The following is a 26,826-nucleotide window of genomic DNA, read 5'->3' on the forward strand; positions in this document are numbered from 1 at the left end:
TTAGGCATGATAACAGTTCCGCCCTAAACACATCTACATGTCAATATTGGACATAAGTCATAGCGCCACCTAATGGTGATAGGAAGTTTGAAATTCTTCTTTTATGTCCCCTGCCTCGCAGGTTCACTGGAGCAACCTCAAATTTGGTCAGCTTAGTTGTGAGACGTGGTTGATATTGTACTGTGAAATTTTTGACCATGTGTCAAACGCTGTTGCCATGGTGACGCCCTGTTCGCCATCAAATACGGATACATGTTTGAGGCACTTGAGTTGATTTGTGTCTCACGAAACTTGGCAGGCATGTTCAGAGTGGCAAGTCAATATGTCCAATATGTGTCTTTTGTCCAATTGTGTCAAAATGGCTCCATAGCGCCCCCTACAACATTTCAAAGTCATGGCCCCCGCCTTTAAATTTGACGTAGATGAACGAAATTCGGTCGGCTAGTGTATCATCCTCCGACCTACAAAAAAGCCTCTTGGAGCCATTAGCTCCGCCCAACCGGAAGTCAGCCATTTTGGATTTTACCTTGGCGTAAGCAGTGAATGGAAGGCGACGCACTTTTACCACTTCCTCCTTGGCAGTTAATCGAATCCACCTCAAACTTGGGCGAAGCGTAGATGAGATCTTCCCGATCAAACGACCTATAGGGTTTTATAGTCTACGACGAAAGGTGCGGGCGCAGCGGAGCGCGATTCGCCACGAAACGTGAGGTGTTCTTTCACTGTGTCGGGGATGCTTCTACAGGCACGAAACACAGCACACATATTACAAATGAGGACAGGTTCGATCGGATATGAGTTTTGAGTTCGGCCGTTGCAGAGCAACTCCTTAGCGCTCCTTACAATACAGAAAAAGAAAGACACCCACGCTTACGAAATATCACCGGCGAACGTATCTCCAGGCCGAAGTCTGTCGGTGCCACGGACTGAACTCGCCAGGAAGATGGCATGTTGAAATTGAGGACGCGGGGAAGAGAAATTGGCGCGTCCCGACCGGCCGTCGCGAGACTCGGCGGACGCGTGGAGAGCGGTTGCCGGCGCGTCCCCGACGGCGAGAGTGCGAGGGCCCGATCATCGCTGCTTGCAGCTTTAATTATTATTATTCTTGTTCAGCATCGTTCACTCATTTTACACCCTGTTCCCATATGCGAAAACGAAGGAAAATTGGCACACACGTCAGAAACTGCTCCCGCTACTCAGGCCCAGAGGCCCGGCACTGGGTGTGGCCCAGGGGCTCCACAGCGCCCCCTGGAAAAATCATCAGGTATAGGGAAAAAAATTTCGGTGTATCCTACATAAATGAAATTTGGGAGGCAGATACATCTTGTCGGGACTGACAAAAAACCTCTTGGCAAAATTTCCTATGACCAACAGGAAGTCGGCCATTTTGTGTCAAAATCCATATTTCACGTGCCATAATTTAATGAACTTCTCCTACAAATTTCACATGAGCAACTTCAAATTTGTCGTGTGTCATCTGAAGACCCATGGGATGAAACGATATCAAAAGTTTGAGTGTACGTCAGAGCCCCCCGCTGTGACGGCGTGGCGAAAATGTGGCGAATTTCGATCCCTCGCCATGAAAACGGAAGTCGCTCGTAATCGAAGGAACATGCTCCGAACGGACCCAAACTTCTCAGGCATGATAACAATCTCGCCCTGAACAGATTGCCATGTCAATATTGGACATAGGTCATAGCGCCACCTACTGGCAACAGGAAGTAACATGTGTGTACACTTTTACGCCCTCTGTCTTATAGGTTGACCACATCATCATCAAATTTGGTCAGCTAAGTTGTAAGAAGTTGCTAACGTGGTACTATGAAATTTGTGACCATATGTCAAACGCTGTCGCCATGGTGACACCTTGTTCGCCATAAAATACGAATACATATTTGAGGCACTTATGATGCTTTGTGTCTCACGAAACTTGGCAGACATGTTCAGAGTGGTAAATGGATATGTCCGATATGTGTCTTTTGTCCAATTGTGTCAAAATGGCTCCATAGCGCCCCCTACAACACTTAAAATTCAATTATCCCACCTTTAAATTTGACGTAGAAGAACCAAATTCGGTGGGCTCATGTACCTCCCGACGACCTACCAAAAAGCCTCTTGGAGCAATTAGCTCCGCCCAACCGGAAGTCAGCCATTTTGATTTTACCTTGGCGTGGGCGGCGAACGGAAGGCGTCGTACTTTCGCGAACTCCTCCTAGGCGATTCATCGTATCCGTCTCAAACTTGGGCAACGCGTAGAGGAGGCCTTCCAGATCAAACGATATCAAAAGATTTAGTCCACATCGAAAGGCGTGGCCGCGGTGAAGCGTGATTCGCCACGAACAGGAAGTTGCTCCAAATCAAAGGTACATGGTCTAATCTGATCCAAACTTCTCAGGCATGATAACAGTCCCGCCATAAACACATCTACATGTCAATTTTGGACATAAGTCATAGCGCCACCTAATGGTAATAGGAAGTTTGAAATTCTTCTTTTACGTCCTGTGCCTCGCAGGTTCAATGGAGAAACCTCAAATTTGGTCAGCGTAGTTGTGAGACGTGGCTGATATTGTACTGTGAAATTTTTGACCATGTGTCAAACGCTGTTGCCATGGTGACGCCCTGTTCGCCATCATATACGGACACATGTTTGAGGCACTTGGGATGATTTGTATGTCACCAAACTTGGCAGACATGTTCAGAGTGGCAAGTCGATATGTCCGATATGTGTCTTTTGTCCAATTGTGTCAAAATGGCTCCATAGCGCCCCCTACAACATTTCAAAGTCATGGCCCCCGCCTTTAAATTTGACGTAGATGAACGAAATTCGGTCTGCTAATGTATCTTCCTCCGACCTACAAAAAAGCCTCTTGGAGCCATTAGCTCCGCCCAACCGGAAGTCAGCCATTTTACATTTTATGTGACTAAACATGGAAAATCAAAGGTGTCGTACTTTTACCACCTCCTCCTTGGCCGTTAATCGAAACCACCTCAAACTTGGGCGAAGCGTAGATGAGATCTTCCCGATCAAACGACCTATAGGGTTTTATAGTCTACGACGAAAGGGGCGGGCGCAGTGGAGCGCGATTCGCCACGAAACGTGAGCTGTTTTTTCACTGTGTCGGGTATGCTTCTACAGGCACGAAACACAGCACACACATTACAAACGAGGACAGGTTCGATCGGACATGAGTTTTGAGTTCGGCCGTTGCAAAGCAGCTCCTTAGCGCTCCTTACAACACAAAAAAACCAAGCCACCCGAGCGTATGAAATGTCACCAGCGAACGTCTCTACAGGCCGAAGTCTGTCGGTGCCACGAACTGAACCCACCAGGAAGACGGAATTTTCAAAGTGAGGACATGGGGAATAGAAATCGGCACGTCCCAAACGGCCGTCGCGAGACTCGGCGGACGCGTCGAGAGCGGCGACCCGCTCGTCCCCGACGGCGAGAGTGCGAGGGCCCGATCATCGCTGCTTGCAGCTTTAATTATTATTATTCTTGTTCAGACGCGGTCGCTCATTTTGCACCCTGTTCCCGTATGCGAAAACGGACGAAAATTGGCACACACGTTAAGAACTGCTCCCGCTACTCAGGCCCAGAGGCCCGGCACTGGGTGTGGCCCAGGGGCTCCACAGCGCCCCCTGGAAAAATCATCAGGTATAGGGAAAAAAATTTCGGTGTATCCTACATAAATGAAATTTGGGGGGCAGATACATCTTGTCGGGACTGACAAAAAACCTCTTGGCAAAATTTCCTATGACCAACAGGAAGTCGGCCATTTTGTGTCAAAATCCATATTTCACGTGCCATAATTTCATGAACTACTCCTACAAATTTCACATGAGCAACTTCAAATTTGTCGTGTGTCATCTAAAGACCCATGGGATGAAACGATATCAAAAGTTTGAGTGTACGTCAGAGCCCCCCGCTGTGACGGCGTGGCGAAAATGTGGCGAATTTCGATCCCTCGCCATGAAAACGGAAGTCGCTCGTAATCGAAGGTACATGCTCCGATCGGACCCAAACTTCTCAGGCATGATAACAATCTTGCCCTGAACAGTTTACCATGTCAATATTGGACATAGGTCATAGCGCCACCTACTGGCAACAGGAAGTATAATGTTTTTACACTTTTACGTCCTCTGTCTTATAGGTTGACCACATCAACGTCAAATTTGGTCAGCTAAGTTGTAAGAAGTTGCTGACGTGGTACTATGAAATTTGTGACCATGTGTCAAACGCTGTCGCCATGGTGACGCCTTGTTCGCCATAAAATACGAATACATATTTGAGGCACTTATGATGCTTTGTGTCTCACGAAACTTGGCAGACATGTTCAGAGTGGTAAGTGGATATGTCCGATATGTGTCTTTTGTCCAATTGTGTCAAAATGGCTCCATAGCGCCCCCTACAACACTTAAAAGTCAATTATCCCACCTTTAAATTTGACGTAGAAGAACCAAATTCGGTGGGCTCATGTACCTCCCGACGAACTACCAAAAAGCCTCTTGGAGCAATTAGCTCCGCCCAACCGGAAGTCAGCCATTTTGATTTTACCTTGGCGTGGGCGGCGAACGGAAGGCGTCGTACTTTCGCGAACTCCTCCTAGGCGATTCATCGTATCCGTCTCAAACTTGGGTAACGCGTAGAGGAGGCCTTCCGGATCAAACGATATCAAAATATTTAGTCCACATCGAAAGGCGTGGCCGCGGTGAAGCGTGATTCGCCACGAACAGGAAGTTGCTCCAAATCAAAGGTACATGGTCTAATCTAATCCAAACTTCTCAGGCATGATAACAGTCCCGCCATAAACACATCTACATGTCAATTTTGGACATAAGTCATAGCGCCACCTAATGGTAATAGGAAGTTTGAAATTCTTCTTTTACATCCTGTGCCTCGCAGGTTCAATGGAGAAACCTCAAATTTGGTCAGCGTAGTTGTGAGACGTGGCTGATATTGTACTGTGAAATTTTTGACCATGTGTCAAACGCTGTTGCCATGGTGACGCCCTGTTCGCCATCCAATACCGATACATGTTTGAGGCACATATGATGCTTGGTTTCTCACGAAACATGGCAGACATGTTCAGAGTGGCAAGACAATATGTCCAATATGTGTCTTTTGTCCAATTGTGTCAAAATGGCTCCATAGCGCCCCCTACAATATTTCAAAGTCAATTCTAACGCCTTTAAATTTGACTTAGAAGAACCAAATTCGGTCGGCTTATGTACCTCCCAACGAACTACCAAAAAGCCTCTTGGAGCAATTAGCTCCGCCCAACCGGAAGTCCGCCTTTTTGATTTTAATAGGCAAACGATGGAAAACGATGGAAAAACAAAGGTGTCGTATTTTACCACCAGCTCCTCCTTGGTGGATAATCGAATCCACCTCAAACTTGGGCGACGCATAGATGAGACCTTCCCGATCAAACGGCGCATGGGGTTTTATTGTCCACATCGAAAGGCGCGGCCGCTGCGAAGCGCGATTCGCCATGAACAGGAAGTTGCTCCAAATCAAAGGTACATCGTCTAATCTGATCCAAACTTCTCAGGCGTGATAACAGTCCCACCCTCAACACATCTACATGTCAATATTGGACATAAGTCATAGCGCCACCTAATGGTGATAAGAAGTTTAAAATTGTACTTTTACGTCCTCTGCCTCGCAGGTTCACTGGAGCAACCTCAAATTTGGTCAGCGTAGTTGTGAGACGTGGCTGATATTGTACTGTGAAATTTTTGACCATGTGTCAAACGCTGTTGCCATGGTGACGCCCTGTTCGCCATCAAATACGGATACATGTTTGAGGCACTTGAGTTGATTTGTGTCTCACGAAACTTGGCAAGCATGTTCAGAGTGGCAAGTCAATATGTCCGATATGTGTCTTTTGTCAAATTGTGTCAAAATGGCTCCATAGCGCCCCCTACAACATTTCAAAGTCACGGCCCCCGCCTTTAAATTTGACGTAGATGAACGAAATTCGGTCGGCTAGTGTATCATCCACCGACCTACAAAAAAGCCTCTTGGAGCCATTAGCTCCGCCCAACCGGAAGTCAGCCATTTTGGATTTTACCTTGGCGTAAGCAGTGAATGGAAGGCGACGCACTTTTACCACTTCCTCCTTGGCGGTTAATCGAATCCACCTCAAACTTGGGCGACGCGTAGATGAGATCTTCCCGATCAAACGGCATACGGGGTTTTATAGTCTACGACGAAAGGTGCGGGCGCAGCGGAGCGCGATTCGCCACGAAACGTGAGGTGTTTTTTCACTGTGTCGGGGATGCTTCTACAGGCACGAAACACAGCACACATATTACAAACGAGGACAGGTTCGATCGGACATGAGTTTTGAGTTCGGCCGTTGCAAAGCAGCTCCATAGCGTCCATTACAATACAAAAAAACCAAGCCACCCGCGCGTATGAAATATCACCGGCGAACGTATCTACAGGCTGAAGTCTGTCAGTGCCACGAACTGAACCCGCCGGGAAACGGCATTTTCAAAGTGAGGACACGGGGAAGAGAAATCGGCGCGTCCCGACCGGCCGTCGCGAGACTCGGCGGACGCGTGGAGAGCGGCTGCCGGCGCGTCCCCGACGGCGAGAGTGCGAGGGCCCGATCATCGCTGCTCGCAGCTTTAATTAGGGCCCGAGCACGAGGTGCGCGGACCTGGGGCATTGCATGCCCCAGGGCCGCATGCACCGAGGTGCAAGGCCCTATTGTTTCCGTAAGGATTATTATTATTATTATTATTATTATTCTTGTTCAGACGCGGTCGCTCATTTTGCACCCTGTTCCCATATGCGAAAACGGACGAAAATTGGCACACACGTTAAGAACTGCTCCCGCTACTCAGGCCCAGAGGCCCGGCACTGGGTGTGGCCCAGGGGCTCCACAGCGCCCCCTGGAAAAATCATCAGGTATAGGGAAAAAAATTTCGGTGTATCCTACATAAATGAAATTTGGGAGGCAGATACATCTTGTCGGGACTGACAAAAAACCTCTTGGCAAAATTTCCTATGACCAACAGGAAGTCGGCCATTTTGTGTCAAAATCCATATTTCACGTGCCATATTTTAATGAACTACTCCTACAAATTTCACATGAGCAACTTCAAATTTGTCGTGTGTCATCTAAAGACCCATGGGATGAAATGATATCAAAAGTTTGAGTGTACGTCAGAGCCCCCCGCTGTGACGGCGTGGCGAAAATGTGGCGAATTTCGATCCCTCGCCATGAAAACGGAAGTCGCTCGTAATCGAAGGTACATGGTCCGAACGGACCCAAACTTCTCAGGCATGATAACAATCTCGCCCTGAACAGATTGCCATGTCAATATTGGACATAGGTCATAGCGCCACCTACTGGCAACAGGAAGTAACATGTGTGTACACTTTTACGCCCTCTGTCTTATAGGTTGACCACATCATCATCAAATTTGGTCAGCTAAGTTGTAAGAAGTTGCTAACGTGGTACTATGAAATTGGTGACCATATGTCAAACGCTGTCGCCATGGTGACGCCTTGTTCGCCATAAAATACGAATACAAATTTGAGGCACTTATGATGCTTTGTGTCTCACGAAACTTGGCAGACATGTTCAGAGTGGTAAGTGGATATGTCCGATATGTGTCTTTTGTCCAATTGTGTCAAAATGGCTCCATAGCGCCCCCTACAACACTTAAAAGTCAATTATCCCACCTTTAAATTTGACGTAGAAGAACCAAATTCGGTGGGCTCATGTACCTCCCGACAAACTACCAAAAAGCCTCTTGGAGCAATTAGCTCCGCCCAACCGGAAGTCAGCCATTTTGATTTTACCTTGGCGTAAGGGGCGAACGGAAGGCGTCGTACTTTCGCGAACTCCTCCTAGGCAATTCATCATATCCGTCTCAAACTTGGGTGACGCGTAGAGGAGGCCTTCCGGATCAAACGATATCAAAAGATTTAGTCCACATCGAAAGGCGTGGCCGCGGTGAAGTGTGATTCGCCATGAACAGGAAGTTGCTCCAAATCAAAGGTACATGGTCTAATCTGATCCAAACTTCTCAGGCATGATAACAGTCCCGCCCTAAACACATCTATATGTCAATATTGGACATAAGTCATAGCGCCACCTAATGGTGATAGGAAGTTTGAAATTATTCTTTTACGTCCTCTGCCTCGCAGGTTCACTGGAGCAACCTCAAATTTGGTCAGCTTAGTTGCGAGACGTGGTTGATATTGTACTGTGAAATTTTTGACCATGTGTCAAACGCTGTTGCCATGGTGACGCCCTGTTCGCCATCAAATACGGATACATGTTTGAGGCACTTGAGTTGATTTGTGTCTCACGAAACTTGGCAGGCATGTTCAGAGTGGCAAGTCAATATGTCCAATATGTGTCTTTTGTCCGATTGTGTAAAAATGGCTCCATAGCGCCCCCTACAACATTTCAAAGTCACGGCCCCCGCCTTTAAATTTGACGTAGATGAACGAAATTCGGTCGGCTAGTGTATCATCCACCGACCTACAAAAAAGCCTCTTGGAGCCATTAGCTCCGCCCAACCGGAAGTCAGCCATTTTGGATTTTACCTTGGCGTAAGCAGTGAATGGAAGGCGACGCACTTTTACCACTTCCTCCTTGGCGGTTAATCGAATCCACCTCAAACTTGGGCGACGCGTAGATGAGATCTTCCCGATCAAACGGCATATAGGGTTTTATAGTCTACGACGAAAGGTGCGGGCGCAGCGGAGCGCGATTCGCCACGAAACGTGAGGTGTTTTTTCACTGTGTCGGGGATGCTTCTACAGGCACGAAACACAGCACACATATTACAAACGAGGACAGGTTCGATCGGACATGAGTTTTGAGTTCGGCCGTTGCAAAGCAGCTCCATAGCGTCCATTACAATACAAAAAAACCAAGCCACCCGCGCGTATGAAATATCACCGGCGAACGTATCTACAGGCTGAAGTCTGTCGGTGCCACGAACCGAACCCGCCGGGAAACGGCATTTTCAAAGTGAGGACACGGGGAAGAGAAATCGGCGCGTCCCGACCGGCCGTCGCGAGACTCGGCGGACGCGTGGAGAGCGGCTGCCGGCGCGACCCCGACGGCGAGAGTGCGAGGGCCCGATCATCGCTGCTCGCAGCTTTAATTCTTATTATTCTTATTCAGCATCGCTCACTCATTTTACACCCTGTTCCCATATACGCAAATACGTGAAAATTGGCACACACGTTAAGAACTGCTCCCGCTACTCAGGCCCAGAGGCCCGGCGCTGGGTGTGGCCCAGGGCCTCCACAGCGCCCCCTGGAAAAATCAGCAGGTATAGGAAAAAAAAATTTGGCATATCCTACATAAATGAAATTTGGGAGGCAGATACATCTTGTCGGTACTGACAAAAAACCTCTTGGCAAAATTTCCTATGACCAACAGGAAGTCGGCCATTTTGTGTCAAAATCCATATTTCACGTGCCATATTTTAATGAACTACTCCTACAAATTTCACATGAGCAACTTCAAATTTGTCGTGTGTCATCTAAAGACCCTTGGGATGAAACGATATCAAAAGTTTGAGTGTACGTCAGAGCCCCCCGCTGTGACGGCGTGGCGAAAATGTGGCGAATTTCGATCCCTCGCCATGAAAACGGAAGTCGCTCGTAATCGAAGGTACATGCTCCGAGCGGACCCAAACTTCTCAGGCATGATAACAGTCTCGCCCTGAACAGATTGCCATGTCAATATTGGACATAGGTCATAGCGCCACCTACTGGCAACAGGAAGTAACATGTGTGTACACTTTTACGCCCTCTGTCTTATAGGTTGACCACATCATCATCAAATTTGGTCAGCTAAGTTGTAAGAAGTTGCTAACGTGGTACTATGAAATTTGTGACCATATGTCAAACGCTGTCGCCATGGTGACGCCTTGTTCGCCATAAAATACGAATACATATTTGAGGCACTTATGATGCTTTGTGTCTCACGAAACTTGGCAGACATGTTCAGAGTGGTACGTGGATATGTCCGATATGTGTCTTTTGTCCAATTGTGTCAAAATGGCTCCATAGCGCCCCCTACAACACTTAAAAGTCAATTATCCCACCTTTAAATTTGACGTAGAAGAACCAAATTCGGTGGGCTCATGTACCTCCCGACGACCTACGAAAAAGCCTCTGGAGCAATTAGCTCCGCCCAACCGGAAGTCCGCCATTTTAATTTTACCTTGGCGTAAGGGGCGAACGGAAGGCGAAGTACTTTGACGAACTCCTCCTAGGCGATTCATCGTATCCGTCTCAAACTTGTGCAACGCGTAGAGGAGGCCTTCCGGATCAAACGATATCAAAAGATTTAGTCCACATCGAAAGGCGTGGCCGCGGTGAAGCGTGATTCGCCACGAACAGGAAGTTGCTCCAAATCAAAGGTACATGGTCTAATCTGATCCAAACTTCTCAGGCATGATAACAGTCCCGCCATAAACACATCTACATGTCAATTTTGGACATAAGTCATAGCGCCACCTAATGGTAATAGGAAGTTTGAAATTCTTCTTTTACGTCCTCTGCCTCGCAGGTTCACTGGAGCAACCTCAAATTTGGTCAGCTTAGTTGTGAGACATGGCTGATATTGTACTGTGAAAGTTTTGACCATATGTCAAATGCTGTTGCCATGGTGACGCCCTGTTCGCCATCAAATACGGATACATGTTTGAGGCACTTGGGATGATTTGTATGTCACCAAACTTGGCAGACATTTTCAGAGTGGCAAGACAATATGTCCAATATTTGTCTTTTGTCCAATTGTGTCAAAATGGCTCCATAGCGCCCCCTACAACATTTAGAAGTCAATTATCCCACCTTTAAATTTGACGTAGAAGAACCAAATTCGGTCGGCTCATGTACCTCCCGACGACCTACCAAAAAGCCTCTTGGAGCGATTAGCTCCGCCCAACCGGAAGTCAGCCATTTTGGATTTTACCTTGGCGTAAGCAGTGAATGGAAAGCGACACACTTTGAAGAACTCCTCTTAGGCGGTTATTCGGATCTGCCTCAAACTTTAGCAACGCGTAGAGGACGCCTCCCTGATCAAACGATATCAAAAGATTTAGTCTACATTGAAAGGCGTGGCCGCGGTGAAGCGTGATTCGCCATGAAGAGGAAGTTGCTCCAAATCAAAGGTTCATGGTCTGATCTGATCCAAACTTCTCAGGCATGATAACAGTCCCACTCTCAACACATCTACATGTCATAATTGAACACAAGTCATAGCGCCACCTAATGGTAACAGGTCGTTAGAAATGTGACTTTTACTTCCTCTGCCTGGAAGGTTCACTGGAGAAACCTCAAATTTGGACGGCTTAGTTGTGAGACAAGGCTGATATTGCCTGTGAAAGTTTTGACCTTGTGTCAACCGGAAGTCGACCGTTTCGATGTTTCGACCTGAAGTCTGTCGGTGCCACGAACTGAACCCGCCGGGAAACGGCATTTTCAAAGTGAGGACACGGCGAAGAGAAATCGGCGCGTCCCGGCCGGCCGTCGCGAGACTCGGCGGACGCGTGGGGAGCGGCTGCCGGCGCGTCCCCGACGGCAAGAGTGCGAGGGCCCGATCATCGCTGCTCGCAGCTTTAATTATTATTATTATTATTGTTGTTGTTGTTGTTATTTGATTCAGTCAGCTGTTCAAGACCAACGTGACTTTATTGAAACTCAGATTTCCAATTTTTTGGGGACGCTTGGAGAGAATACAATCGCAATGTCTGTAAACACCAAAGGACTAAGATAGCTGAGATCAGACCGCAAAGAGCTCTCTGCCCACATGGAAAAAGTTGAGGAAGCGTCCCAACACAGGTACGAGGCACTGGTAGAGACCATGGCACTCACAAGAGGATGGAAACCGAAGAGACAACATTCATATTATTAACTTACCTGAATCGAGCGAGGGACCCAATGCACTGGCTTTTCTCAACGCAGCACTTCTCAAATGGTTTCTGACGTTGGCTGGGGTAAAGTTAGAGGTGAAGAATGCCCACAGAATTGGCCCTGAACGCACCCCCGGAGGTCCACCACGCTCCCTCTTCTTCAAAATCCTATGGTTCACAGACCGAGACAGAATCCTCAAAGCTGCTAAAGAATCTCCTTTGTCCATCGAGGGCAAATCCATCCGCTTTTCAGCAGACTACAGTCACCACACCACGGAGGAAGCCAGGAAACAAGACTATAAAGTGTTCTTACTGTACCCTGCCAAGCTTAAACCGATTCTCGGATCAGAGATACACACCTTCAACACCAGTAAGGAAGCCGAAGAGTTTCTTCACACAGGGTAAAGACACTACCCACTGAACTGGAACACCGGTATGTTGTGTTTTGACCAATAAGAACTTGACAAAGATGTTGACAATTGGAATTATCACAACTTCCATTACTTTTTTCAAATGTGAACGGAACTGTACAAGGACAAAACAGACTATTTATCATTTATTTGCCCTTCGTTTAATTAATTAGAAAGGCAATGATGGCCAAGTAATAATGAACTTCATTTGTTTTGTCTTTTATTTTATTATCTCCTTTTCTTTTGCTATGCGAAAGAATCTTGGACTTCGTTAGCTTACATTTTATTTTGAATGGGAGAAGAGCAGAGGCAAATGTTGCTTCGCCAGCTTTCTCAAAGTCAGGTGTCTATGTTAGGAAGGGGGGGCATCCCACTCTCTAGTGGGATATATTGGGAAATGTGTATGGGTTTTTCTTTTTTTCTTTTGGGCTTCTCTTTCAAAGGAAAATGTTTTCTACTTCCCAATCAGTCTGTTATGACAAAGAATTCTTGTATAAATATTGCAAGCTGGAACATAAACTGTTTGAACAGACCTGTTAAGCGTGCTGCTGGTTTAGACTATCTTTGTAGACACCAGGTTGACGTAGCTTTCATACAAGAATCACACTTAAAACAATCTGATGCCCATCGTTTTGCCAACAAGTATTATCATTCTGCTGCATCTGCCTTTGTCGATTAAACCCGTGACTCTCTTGTGGTTCCTAAACTGAATGTATCCTTAACAGTACTAGAAAGCTATGGCAGCACAGATGAGCGTGGATGACCTACGCTTGATGTGGTATGCTGACAAGGGTTGCATTCCAAACACTTCTATCTCCTTCTCATCTGATTTAAAAAGGAGGAGAATGGGTCAAATCAATTATTATGATCTCTATTAAATACTCTGGAACAAACGCAACAACAGGTGGGATTCAAAAAAGATACAAAAAAAATAAATAGTCTGTTAAGTCTAAATTAAATACTCTTTTCAGAGCTAGAGCAGAATTTGATATCCATCAAACAAGAAGGCCCTATTATTTTATTGGAGCAAGGCCCAGCCACCTAACCCTAAGCCTAGCTTTGAAACTATAGACATTTTCAAAATACTCTAACATAAAAGCCGTAAGATCTTCTGTAAAACTACTAAAGATATAAATACAGAGTTTTGACCATTTTATCATTCCTTATATACATCAGAAGTTATTTTGGATAGAGAGAAGTGTTCAGGCTTCCTCGAGGGTCTGAAACTTCCCTCCCTTGATCTATGTAGAAATATAACTTTAAATGATCTAAACAAAGCTCTTATAGGGATAAAACAAGGTAAATGTCCTGGTTGGGATGGAAGCCCACCTGAGTTCTATGTGACATTTTGGAAGGAACTGGGGCAGCTCTTTCTGTAAATGATTTTGCTTTCAGTAGATAAGGGTTCCTTTGTCAGTGATGCTAATTCAGCCATAGTAACTGTTATTCAAAAACCTAACAGAGATCAGTAATTGTAGTAGATGTAGTAATTGTAGACCCTTGTGGATCTTAACTCGGAAATTAAAGTATATGCAGGTGTCCGAGCCTATCGTTTGAAATTATTAAAAAAATTACAAAATTAGTCCATCATGACCAGACAGGCTTTATTAAGACATGATTATCATCTAAAAGATATGCATCCACAGACATTGTTTCACACTGTGCAATTTTATCTTTAGATGATGAAAAAGCTTTTGATCGCCTCGAACGGGTGTACTTATGGATGGTTCTGGACTGCTTTGAACTGGGAGGGGAATTCATTAGAATGACACAAGGTCTTTGCAATAACCCTTCAGCTGTGATCATAACAGGAAACAACACTTCTACTATATTCCAGCTCTCACCCGCCCACGGGTCTTACTTTCTAGGATAGATTGATATTTCACAGCTTAAATATAATATAGCTTGTATGCATAGGCTAACATGTTCAGTTCCTAAAGGAACTCCAATACATGACGCTACTACAGAAATAACATTAATGATAGATGTATATTTTATTTAAGTGCTATTGATTGTGAATTAGTCGTGCTAAAGATTAGTAAACTATTAAAATTAAAGAAAAGTTGTCTGTGATATATCTTTCATATTTTGTTGTAATAACTCCTGTAAATTAGCCCCTATTTGGATTACTAGTTTCTAATAATATTTGTATTATTATTAATAATTGTTTGATAATTATTGATAACTTGCTAATATCCAAATCTGCTCTTACCAATGCACAACATAGTATTTGACATGAAGATATGACTTTAGATATTTAGCAGTACATGTGTAAAACAGACTGTTCATGTCACTCCTCTTTAGGCCCAGAGCATTTCAATACCCGATCAAGAAAAGCAGGTGAAACTTTTTCTTTTCATTTCAACTTCTAGTCTCATTTCATCACATCAGTACTACTAGTATTTCTGTTCATTCTGTCCTGCTACTTTCAACAAAGGGAGACTTAGGAAGCTCAACAAGTAAAAAGGACAACTTACTAACATGCAGCAATGACTGAGAGAAATGCAAATCAGTAATAATCCTCACCAATACTCTTATTGGTGGCAACAAGTTGGTTTAGTCTCTTCTGTTTTACTTTAATGTCCCACATCAAGCTGTTTATGCCCTCAGTGTGCAGCAGCTCATTTCCAGCGATCTGACTCAGTGCTGTGGTCATTTCCTCCATTACCTTCACCATAGGCTCAAACAGGATTAGGCGTTTGGTCTGAAGCTCTGCCACGTTCCCCACCCCACACAGCTTCCCCAGCTGATGGACAGCACATCTCACTTTTTGTTGAACATTAGAAACAGCCTCCCTCTTCACAGCCACACTCCGCAGTGTGGCCTCCACCTCACGAATCTTGTTGTCAGCCTCTTGGATTTCACGCTGAGCTTGACAAATCGAGGAATTGTACTCAGACACTTTTTGGGAGTATGAGCTAACCTGAGATTCACAGTTCTCTATCTCCCTATTAGCGCTGTCCACAGCATCAGAGGCCATGCTCCTCTCGTGCTCACCAGCCACAATCATAATTGGTCCTGAGAAGAGGTTATGTAGATCATTAGTAACATGTTTACATTTGTAAAATATATGATCACTTGAATAAATGTTTGTTTAAAATAACCTAAAATGTAATGCTGCATTTACTTACCAGCAACCCACCCCACAAATGGGATTAACGTGACACCAATCCCAACATTCCTTACGGTCTCTGCGGTATCTCTCCTATCTCTCATTCTATCTCGGGTGTTTTCTGCTGACTTCAGGTTATCCCTCGCTCTCTCCAGAGCTCCTTTGTAACTCTCCAGAGAGGATATATGTGACTCCAGCTGTATTTTTAAGCCTTCTATCTTAAGCTCTTTCTGCCTTTTCTCTTTTGCTAAACGACTCTGCTCTGCAGTGAGATGTTCAGTCTCCCTATCAAGCTTCTGAAGCTCTCTTCTGGCTACCAGCTCCGACTCTTCCATCCGCTGCTTCATGTTCTCAATCTCTTGTCTAATGTCACGAAAAGTCTGGCTATCAGGAAGGACAATGTCTGCATTGACACGGAGGAGCATCTCTGAGACATTGTTGAAGGAATGGAGCCCACTCTTTAGTGGCCTAATCACAGCCTGGGCCACTTCCTTCAAATCCAGTCGCCGTTGCTCTTCAGAGCTGTGAGGGTGAAAGGGTTCAAGATTAGAAACGGAACAGACCGGCCTCATATCAGCTGAGTGGAGTCAACTTAATTCATGGTGTTATATTTCTACAAACCTTGATGACATCCATCTTATCCAGTCAAAAAAGTAATCAAATGATCTCAGCATGGCTCCACAATGATTTACTGCAGAAATGACAAACACCAGTGAGATCAATTTAACACCTGGTAAGGCAGCATGTAGTTTTAATACAAGGAGCTCTGGCACTCAAATACATAACCACAAGAAATGGCCTGGTCCATGAACACTGCAAAATGTGAAAGCTGGATACTTGATTACTGGAAGATAAAAAATACAACAACAAAAAACTTTTTAATAACAAGTTCACTTTTGCACATTATTATAGAATAAGAACATGATTAACTGTGTAAACCTTATGAAACATTCTTCATCAATATTTGGATACTTGACATCTGTATGAACTGAATAATTAGTATCAAATGAAGTGAGTAGGAAAAGCTCCATGCATTAACTGAAAGGACAACTATTTGCTCATTGCGCGTATGGTAATGTTTAAATTGAACAACCTTTTAGTTCTGACAGAGCTCTATAGGAATTTCAGTTTGTAAAACTGAATTAGTTTTAGTTGTATTTTAAAACCATACACGATCTGTTACATTTGTAATGTTTGTAAAAAATAAAAAAAGAAAAACAGCTTGTATTTTGTGCTCTGGTGAGGTAATAACAATTAAAAGAGCACATGGTCCATGTAGAAGTCTTACTCTCCTCCACTGGAGACATCCTCTTACTATATTACATTTCATTTTCATTACTAATCCTGCTAACTATTCAAGAAATCTGTCTGTCAGTCAGTCAGTCAAACATTTGTTGTGCATGGACCAAGAAAGTGCAGTGTTGGATCAATGTTGAGGCTAAAGTTGTTGTTCCACTTAACATAAAACAACAATTTGTTCACCACATGTTAATATCTGCCACTGTCAGAGGACAAAGGGAAGGCTCCGGAGCAGAAGGTGCCGATAATGTGCGTATTATGCTGGTTGCCAAACGGGCATTCAAAATGACAAAGAAGAGTGGGATATCCTCGGACATCAATTACCAGAACGCAGACTCTTGTACTCCTGTTGGGCTGACTTCACTTGTGAGCTGGCAGAAAATCACAACATGCCCAACGTGGGGGTACAGCCTCTCAATCCTCCGGCCACCTGGATAACGTAATCCCCGAGTATACTACTAGAGCCCTCTCCTGGCCTGCGACTGCAATAGCATCTAGATAGTCACTCCCATCTGATTGTGGCCCAAGAACACAGCCTCAACCAGAGCTCTTCCCCAGGCTACACCCAGTATACGCCCCCTTGTAATAGCTCAACCAGACTGGTCCTCAGCTCGCGCCACCATTCACATCATAACCTATACAAGCCAGTCAAACTACGAAGCAGGAGGAGAGTGATTAATGAGAGAATCAGAGCGATACCGTAGCAAAAATGCTCAAGTGCGATAAAGAAAATGAGTGAGGTCGTTAATCCCGTTAGTTTTCATCTGCCACAGACGACGTCTTCTGGTCGCCTTCGTCCCCGGATCAGTCCAAACACTCCACGCTACAGTTCAGTCTTCACTTTCTGTCACAAACCGGCCATCCATTCATTCACAACACAACAGACTGACTGGCTCGTGAGTTACTCTCAAACATTTTGAGTGTTTTTGTGGAAATAATGGAAATAATATCAAAGTCAATCAGGGGGTGATCTAGAAAACTATATAAACTATATTATTAACACTTAGGAAGATAATACACTGAACAAAATTATAAATGCAACACTTTTGTTTTTGCCCCCATTTTTCATGGGCTGAACTAAAACCAGTCAGTATCAGTGCAACACATCTCCATCACAGAGTTGATCAGGTTGTTGATTGTGGTCCACTCTTCTTCAATGGCTGTGCGAAGTTGCTGGATATTGGCAGGACCTGGAACACGCTGTCGTACAGCCGATCCAGAGCATCCCAAACATGCTCAGTGGGTGACATGTCCGGTGAGTATGCTGGCCATGCAAGAACTGGGATGTTTTCAGCTTCCAGGAATTGTGTACAGATCCTTGCAACAGGGGGCCGTGCATTATCATGCTGCAACATGAGGTGATGGTCGTGGATGAATGGCACAACAATGGGCCTCAGGATCTCGTCACGGTATCTCTGTGCATTCAAAATGCCATCAATAAAATGCACCTGTGTTCGTTGTCCATAACATACGCCTGCCCATACCATAACCCCACCGCCACCATGGGCCGCTCGATCCACAACGTTGGCATCAGCAAACCGCCCACCCACACGACGCCATACATGCTGTCTGTCATCTGCCCTGTACAGTGAAAACCGGGATTCATCTGTGAAGAGAACACCTCTCCAAAGTGCCAGACGCCATCGAATGCGAGCATTTGCCCACTCAAGTCGGTTACGACGACGAACTGCAGTCAGGTCGACACCCCGATGAGGATGACGAGCATGCAGATGAACTTCCCTGAGACGGTTTGTCTGGGTGGCTGGTCTCAGACGATGTTGGAGGTGAAGATGCTGAATATGGAGGTCCTGGGCTGGTGTGGTTACACGTGGTCTGCAGTTGTTAGGCTGGTTGGATGTAATTCTATGAAACGCCTTTGGAGACGGCTTATGGTAGAGAAATTAACATTCAATTCACGGGCAACAGCTCTGGTGGACATTCCTGCAGTCAGCATGCCAATTGCACACTCCCTCAAAACTTGCAACATTTGTGGCATTGTGCTGTGGTGAAAGTGCACATTTCAGAGGTGCCTTTTATTGTGGCCAGCCTGAGGCACACATGCAATAATCATGCTGTCTTATCAGCATCTTGATATGCCACACCTGTGAGGTGGAGGGATTATCTCGGCAAAGGAGAAGTGCTCACTAAGACAGATTTCGACAGACTTGTGAACAATATTTAAGAGAAAAAAGCCTGTTCTGTGCATAGAAAAAGTCTTAGATCTTAAAAGGGGCCATATTATGCTCCAGGCACCTTTTCAGCCTGCCTCCACGTATATTTTGTTATCTGGGGTGTCTGCCAGCCCACGGAGAATGAAAAGAAAACAATGAGCCGTTGATTCGTGGTTTGGGTTGATGGTGCAGACGGTCTGTAAACGAGCCATTCACAGCCCGGGCGTCAAGTGACGTAAGTTGACTCCTGCTACTGGGGCGACCACGCCCCCAACCTGAGCAGCACCTCCCCCCTTGAAGTGCGGAAAAACAGATCGCGTCTACACCATCATTTTCGGGAGTAACGTTCTATCGCCCAGCCCCTTATGCTCTGTTTGTAATTATGGAGAACGTGTTCGCTGTGCCTCCCGGGTCTCTACGTCGTGTATGTGCCTTGTTACGTGCGCCTGTTGTCATGGCAGCGCAACGCCGTAGTTGCGCAGCAGATGCGGGGAGGAGGGAGGAGGAGCGAGGCGGAGCTTTGCAGAACACGGAGGGAGGGGGGCGAGGAGTGAGCAGGAAAGCGCTGGAATCGACCATAGTCTCACAGGGCTGTTTATACAGAAAGAGGAGGGTGCTGTGTGGCTTGATCCTTGAGGTGTTTTGACATGGAATGGCAAAGACATGTAGTGCACACACCTGAAAACAAATGTAACTTTTGTAAAAGGGGGCATAATATGGGCCCTTTAAGTTCAGCTCAGGAAAAATGGGGGCAAAAACAAAAGTGTTAAGTTTATAATTTTGTTCAGTATATGTGCAAATTCAAAGTACCAAATGTTCAATGTAAAATATCACCTTTAACACAAATGTCAGTCAGTGAATGAAATATTGTTCCATTTCCAAATGACCAGCAGACAAACCCTGTGGAATAACAACACATTTTTAACATGTTCATTAAGTATGGTGTGTTAAAGTTTAGGGCATCAGGCGAGTAACTCGTCTGACTGAGGGTTAGGTCGATTTTTTTATGATAAAAGAGTGAATCTGACTGTGTAGCAAACAGACATTGAAGTCTAAAGTATAAAACCAAATCAAAGTACAAAGACTGTTCTTGTGGCACTTCTTTGTGACTCCCACCTTAGCCTCTTCCTGCAGATCACTTCAGGTTCCTGAGATGTGTCAGGCCGTCCAACTAACTTTCTTGATAAACTTCTAACCACAACCCCATAAGTATGCATCAAGTTCCCTTACTAAATGGATAAGCTGTTAATCTAAATATTTAGCCACATGAGTATGAAGTTATAGAAGTTTTGAAACATTACCAACCTGTAAAAAGAGGAGAAAGAAGGAGACAGACGACAGGCGCTTCTGTTCTGTGCAGCTTAGCTCAGTTGACTGAGGAGGATTGAAGTCTGCTCAGACAGAGTCCGTGGCAGGAGCAGTGTGTGTGTGTGTGTGTGAGTGTGTGTGTGTGTGCGTGTGTGTGTCACGTGATTTCAGAGAAGCTGTGTGAATTATTCTAATAGCACTCAAACACTCCCCCTGCAGGCCAAAAATAAACAACTGTAGTCTCAACACTGATTTGTCACTGCTTCCTGATCCTGACAGACAGGTGAGAAAATGAATGATTAAATTAACTGAGAATCAAAATCAGCTTTATTATTATTATTATTATTATTATTATTGTTGTTGTTGTTATTGTTGTTGTTATTTGATTCAGTCAGCTATTCAAGACCAACGTGACTTTATTTAAACTCAGATTTCCAATTTTTTGGGGACGCTTGGAGAAAATACATTCGCAATGTCTGTAAACACCAAAGGACTAAGATAGCTGAGATTAGACCGCAAAGAGCAATCTGCCCACATGGAAAAAGTTGAGGAAGCATCCCAACACAGGTACGAGGCACTGGTAGAGACCATGGCACTCAAAAGAGGATGGAAACCGAAGAGACAACATTCATATTATTAACTTAACTGAATCGAGCGAGGGACCCAATGCACTGACTTTTCTCGACGCAGCACTTCCCAAATGGTTTCTGACGTTGGCTGGGGTAAAGTTAGAGGTGATGAATGCCCACAGAATTGGCCCTGAACGCACCCCCGGAGGTCCACCACGCACCCCGTTCTTCAAAATCCTATGGTTCACAGACCGAGACAGAATCCTCAAGGCTGCTAGAGAATCTCTTTTGTCCATCGAGGGCAAATCCATCCGCTTTTCAGCAGACTACAGTCACCACACCACGGAGGAAGCCAGGAAACAAGACTATAAAGTGTTCTTACTGTACCCTGCCAAGCTTAAACCGATTCTCGGATCAGAGATACACACCTTCAACACCAGTAAGGAAGCCGAAGAGTTTCTTCACACAGGGTAAAGACACTACCCACTGGACTGGAACACCTGTATGTTGTGTTTTGACCAATAAGAACTTGACAAAGATGTTGACATTTGGAAATATCACAACTTCCATTACTTTTTTCAAATATGAACGGAACTGTACAAGGACAAAACAGACTATTTATCATTTATTTGCCCTTCGTTTAATTAATTAGAAAGGCAATGATGGCCAAGTAATCATGAACTTTATTTGTTTTGTCTTTTATTTTATTATCTCCTTTTCTTTTGCTATGCGAAAGAATCTTGGACTTCGTTAGCTTACATTTTATTTTGAATGGGAGAAGAGCAGAGGCAAATGTTGCTTCGCCAGCTTTCTCAAAGTTAGGGAGGGGGGGCATCCCACTCTCTAGTGGGATATATTGGGAAATGTGTATGGGTTTTTCTTTTTTCTTTTGGGCTTCTCTTTCAAAGGAAAATGTTTTCTGCTTCCCAATCAGTCTGTTAGGACAAAGAATTCTTGTATAAATATTGCAAGCTGGAACATAAACAGTTTGAACAGACCTGTTAAGCGTGCTGCTGGTTTAGATTATCTTTGTAGACACCAGGTTGACGTAGCTTTCATACAAGAATCACACTTAAAACAATCTGATGCCCATCGTTTTGCCAACAAGTACTCTATTAAATACTCTGGAACAAAAGCAACAACAGGTGGGGTTCACAAAAGTCTAAATTAAATACTCTTTTCAGTTTTTTTGTGGAAATAATGGAAATAATATCAAAGCCAATCAGGGGCTGAAAAATATTCATGGGGTGGCAAGAGGGTGGCAGGAGATTTTGAGGGGTGGCACCCCGTTGCAGAAGTATATTGTGCTGATTTAATCGCAGTCATATCAATCAATATTTACTTGAAAAGCCCCCAAATTAAGATATTTGAACACAATAACATTAGGCTACATTACTGTGGCACATGATTAAAGCCTTAAATAGAAACTAGGGATGCACCGATTGTGAAATTCTGGGCCGATACCGATGTTTACAGTAATAATTTGGCCGATACCGTTTGTTTATTTAGTTTTTGTGGTTATTCGTTGCCCCTTTCTGGAGGGAAATAAAGGAATCTACATTATTAAGAATAACTGAACTGGTTCTAAGTCTGTCAGCCCTTATCACACTATCTTTGAATGAGCACAAATTCAATCATAAGAATTTATGACCTTTGTTTGTGAAAAAGTACATTTTCAAAAGAATGGACACATTTTTTTTTTCTCGTACTGTTACTGATCAGCAGTCGCTAGGAAGCACCACGGCTTCCTGCCAGGCCCCTGCGTCACAGACCTGGTGCTGGACCTCAGTCATCTTCGCATGAGTCTTACTGCTGCTTTGATCGCTTTCCCCTTGCTTTCTTATTAACAAACATTTACACACAATCGTGGGTGCTGAAGAGATTCTGGTCCAAAGTTAACTCGTCCCCGATCTGTCCCTTATTATAGTCACATGTTTAAAGGTAGCCACCGCTTAACTTTTTTTAAATTTATGATTTATTTATAAGATTTTCAATACAAGACACAAAACAGACAGAAATTACAAAGTAATAATATAAAATATTAACTATTGTTATTGTTAAAAGTAAATATGTATACATACAAAAATTAGTAACAGTACGACAAATGCAGCGACAGAGACAATAAAAATAAATAAATCGATAAATTTAAAAAAAGATAAGATACTACTAAATGTGAGTCAAGACTTATTCAAAGAAGCCACATTTTGAATAGAATCAAAGATAATAAGTGAATATGTCACAGTCACATGATAAATAAACTGAGTGCTACTGGAACAAGCAGGGTCTACGATGTTAATGCAGCGTTAGTGGGGTGGGGGGACGCACCGTCCGAGGGGCCAATATCCAGCTGCAGGGACCTGACATGTTCTAAAAAGGGCAGCCAAGTCTTTGAAAATGTACTAGTGGAACCACGGAGGAAGTGTTTTATTTTCTCTAATTTCATGATGTAAAGGACATCTTTTATCCACTGGGTGTGGAGGGGGGGTGGGGACTCTTCCACTGCATAAGGATCACACACCTTGCTAATAGCGTAAGAAAGGCAACAAATTCAACTAAATAGGATGGCAGTGGGTGGTCAGTTGGCAGGACACCAAACAAGCCGATTAAGGGTGACGGGTGGATATTAATGGATGTAATGACCGAAAGTGAGTCAAATACAGATATCCAGAACACAGACAGGGCAGGACAAGTCCAAAGCATGTGGGTCAGACCCGCTGGTCCAATGTGACATCTATCGCAATTTGGATCGATGTCAGGGAAGATGCGAGCCAGTTTACTTTTGGTGTCACGGCTGAACAGGAAGCAGGACCCAAATACAAGGGTGATCAAAAGATATTTAATAATAAAAGAAAACCAACTAAAGGTGTCCACAAAATGCAGCAAAGGCAATCCAAACACTGGAGCCAGGGGGAAAAATGCAGAAACAGACCGGGGCAAATAGCAGGAACAGACATGAACAGACCGGGCCAGACAACGTGAAAAAACAGACGATCCAACAACAGACAAAGGGAAGCACAGAGACTAAATACACACAAGGAGGGCAGGGCAATTAGAACACAGATGAGACACATTAGGAACAGGTGCAGACAATCACAGGGGCAGGAGACACAGGAAAAAACAAGACACCAGAAACTAGACAGAGGACAGGAAGTGAAACAACACAATGAAGTAATTCAAAATAAAACAGGAAATGAGAACACAAGATCATGACAGAACGATCCAACCTCAAAATGGACCCAGCAGGTGATTTTTTTGATTTAGATCTTCGTGAATTAATTTACACCCTGACTTGTATTCATGGACAATTTAATAGAGAGATGGGATGGGAATATAAGGAGGGGTGTCTGCGCATGGCACGCAGGAAAGTTTCCCAAAGGCCCTGGTTGAAGAGTTCGTTGCCTGGCTGGCTCAAGGACTTTTTGAATTCTCCGGACCCCCACCCAGTCTTCCAGTGTGCCTTCCAGCCAGCACCCCAGTTGGCTAGCATCAGGCCTGCTAGCATCCAGCCAGCACCCCAATTGGCTAGCATCAGGCCTGCTAGCATCCAGCCAGCCTCCCAGTGTGCCATCCAGCCAGAACCCCAGGTGGCTAGCGTCAGGCCTGCTAGCATCAGGGTTCCGAGGGTACAGCCGGTCTCCACGTCGTCAGTCGGAGGACCAATCGACACGTTCCCCGTCGTTGGTTCGGCCGACGTCTGCTCCTCCTCGGTGCCATTCGGAGGACCAATCGACACTTTCCCCATCGGTGGTTCGTCCGACGACTGCTCCTCCTCGTCCTCAGTTGGTAGGGGAAAGGGTGGCGTTTCAGTTGAGGAGCTTTTTGATATAATACGAGAACTCCAGGGATTTTTGGATGATTCGGCTCGAGCTAAGAACAGGCCAACAATGTCGGCAGGCCTGCGGCTTGCTTGCCTCCAGCCGTCCTCCACGTCTTCAGTCAATGGACCGATCGACACGTTCCCCGTCGTTGGTCCAGCCGAACCCCCCTCGTCCCGAGTCGGTGGGCCGATCAACACGTCACTCGTCAGTGGTCCGGCCGACGCCTGTGCCTCGTCTCCAGTCGAAGGACCGATCGACACGTTCCTAGTTGGTGGTCCGGTCGACATCTGCTCCTCCATATGGCCCGTCGGAGGACCAATCGACGCGTCCGTCGTCGGTGGTCCGGCCGACGCCTGTTCATCGCCCGTCGGAGGACCGATCGACACATCCGTCGTCGGTGGTCCGGCCGACGCCTGTTCATCGCCCGTCGGAGGACCGATCGACACATCCGTCGTCGGTGGTCCGGCCGACGCCTGTTACTCGTCTTCAGTCAGTGGACCGAGCGACATCTGCCCCTCCTCGTCTCCAGTCGAAGGACCGATCGATGCGTTCCTCATCAGTGGTCCGGTCGACGTCTGCCCCTCCTCGTCTGCAGTCGAAGGACCGATCGACGCGTTCCTCGTCGGTGGTTCGGTCGACGTCTGCCCCTCCTCGTCTGCAGTCGGTGGACCGATCGACGCGTTCCTCGTCGGTGGTCCGGCCGAGCTCTGCCCCTCTACGTCGCCAGTCGATGGACCGATCGACACGTTCTTCGTCGGTGGTCCGGTCGACGTCTGCTACTCCTCGTCACCAGTTGATGGACCGATCGACACGTTCTTTGTCGGTGGTCCGGTCGACGTCTGCTACTCCTCGTCTTCAGTCGATGGACCGATCGACGCGTTCTCCGTTGGTGGTCCAGTCGAAGTCTGCTCCTCGTCCCCAGTCAGAGGACCAATCGACGCGTCCGTCGTCTGTGGTCCGGTCGACATCAGCTCCTCCTCCTCGCCCGTCGGTGGTCCGGCCGACGCCTACTCCTCCTCGCCCGTCGGAGGACCGATCGATGCGTTCCTCGTCGGCGGTCCGGTCGACGCCTGCTCCTCGTCCCAGTCGATGGACCTATCGACGCGTCCGTCGTCGGTGGTCCGGTCGACATCTGCTCCTCCTGTTTTTTCACGTTGTCTGGCCCGGTCTGTTCCTGTCTGTTCCTGTCTGTTCCTGCTCGTTCCTGTTCTTTGCCCCGGTTTGTTTCTGCATTTTTCCCCCTGGCTCCAGTGTTTGGATTGCCTTTGTTTGCTGCATTTTGTGGACACCTTTAGCTGTATGCTGGTTTTTGTTTTATTATTAAATATTCTGTTTCCCTACATCTGCATTTGGGTCCTGCTTTCTGCTCAGACGTGACATTTGGACCGGTGGACTCTGTGAACTATTTTACAATGTATGAATCCATGGCGGGAACAAATAGACGATGTGTGGACACTTTTTTTCAAAACTGATTGCCAAACCTATCACTATGTTGAGATCCCTGCCCAAGTAATGCAGAGATTGTCAGAGGCCAGGGTTTTGCATGCGAAAAAAGCGGCATATAGTTTTGAAATGGTACCTTTAAGGTGAGGGTTAATACTGAAAATGGTGTCAACCCAAGTAGAAGGCGGGATCGCCAGGAAATCGATTCCGAATGAGGTCTCTGACTTGCAAGTACCTTAAAAAGTGCGTGTTTGGCAGGTTATAAACACAATTTAGCTGATTAAAGGCCGCAACAATTCCATTAACGTAAAGATGCTTCACAGAAACAATCCCGTGAACCGCCCAGATTGTAAAAGTGCTATCAATAATAGAGGGGGGAATAAAGGATTGGAATTTATAGGGTTAATAGGGGTATTGTCTGGAATCCAAAGTGACGTTTAAATTGGGCCAAAATCTTCAGACAGTTTTTGACCGCAATATTATTGGAATACAGTGATGAACGTAACGTCAAGGGGAGGCACAAAAGAGACACTAAAGAGGAGGAGCCACATGAGGCCTCTTCTATTTTCAACCACTGTGGGGTTTGGTTGCCAATATGGTACCAGTGTAACATGGTTCGGACGTTTGCAGCTCAATAATAAGCCGCCGCTTAACTTGAGGTCTCACGCCCCACCTTTCTCTGGCACCACGTCCGCCATTTTGTTCCTCCTCCCCTTTTCACGGGCACACGCCTGTGCACACACACACACACACACACGCTCACACACACTCTTGCTTGTTTTTGTCTTTTCATAT

At 45.6% G+C, this 26,826-nt stretch overlaps 1 protein-coding gene across 3 annotated transcripts in view; it reads right to left on the reverse strand.

Moving 5' to 3' along the window:
- Positions 1–20,354, reverse strand: part of LOC118309066 — a 47,193-nt gene extending 26,839 nt beyond the window's left edge. Inside the window, exons 1-5 of one of the 3 annotated variants that reach the window (XM_035630693.2) lie at positions 20,199–20,309; positions 19,728–19,793; positions 16,045–16,114; positions 15,443–15,945; positions 11,909–15,329 (exon numbers count right to left, since the gene is read on the reverse strand). In XM_035630693.2, the coding sequence (XP_035486586.2) occupies positions 11,909–12,143 (235 nt within the window). In that variant the 5' untranslated portion in view covers positions 12,144–15,329; positions 15,443–15,945; positions 16,045–16,114; positions 19,728–19,793; positions 20,199–20,309. Of the gene's footprint in view, positions 1–11,908; positions 15,330–15,442; positions 15,946–16,044; positions 16,115–19,727; positions 19,794–20,198 lie in introns of all 3 variants that reach the window. The other 2 variants (XM_035630692.2, XM_047332470.1) reach the window with 2 other exon arrangements.
- Positions 20,355–26,826: the final 6,472 nt, after the last annotated feature.

Source organism: Scophthalmus maximus, chromosome 6 (assembly GCF_022379125.1).
Source record: "Scophthalmus maximus strain ysfricsl-2021 chromosome 6, ASM2237912v1, whole genome shotgun sequence".
NCBI lineage: Eukaryota > Metazoa > Chordata > Actinopteri > Pleuronectiformes > Scophthalmidae > Scophthalmus > Scophthalmus maximus.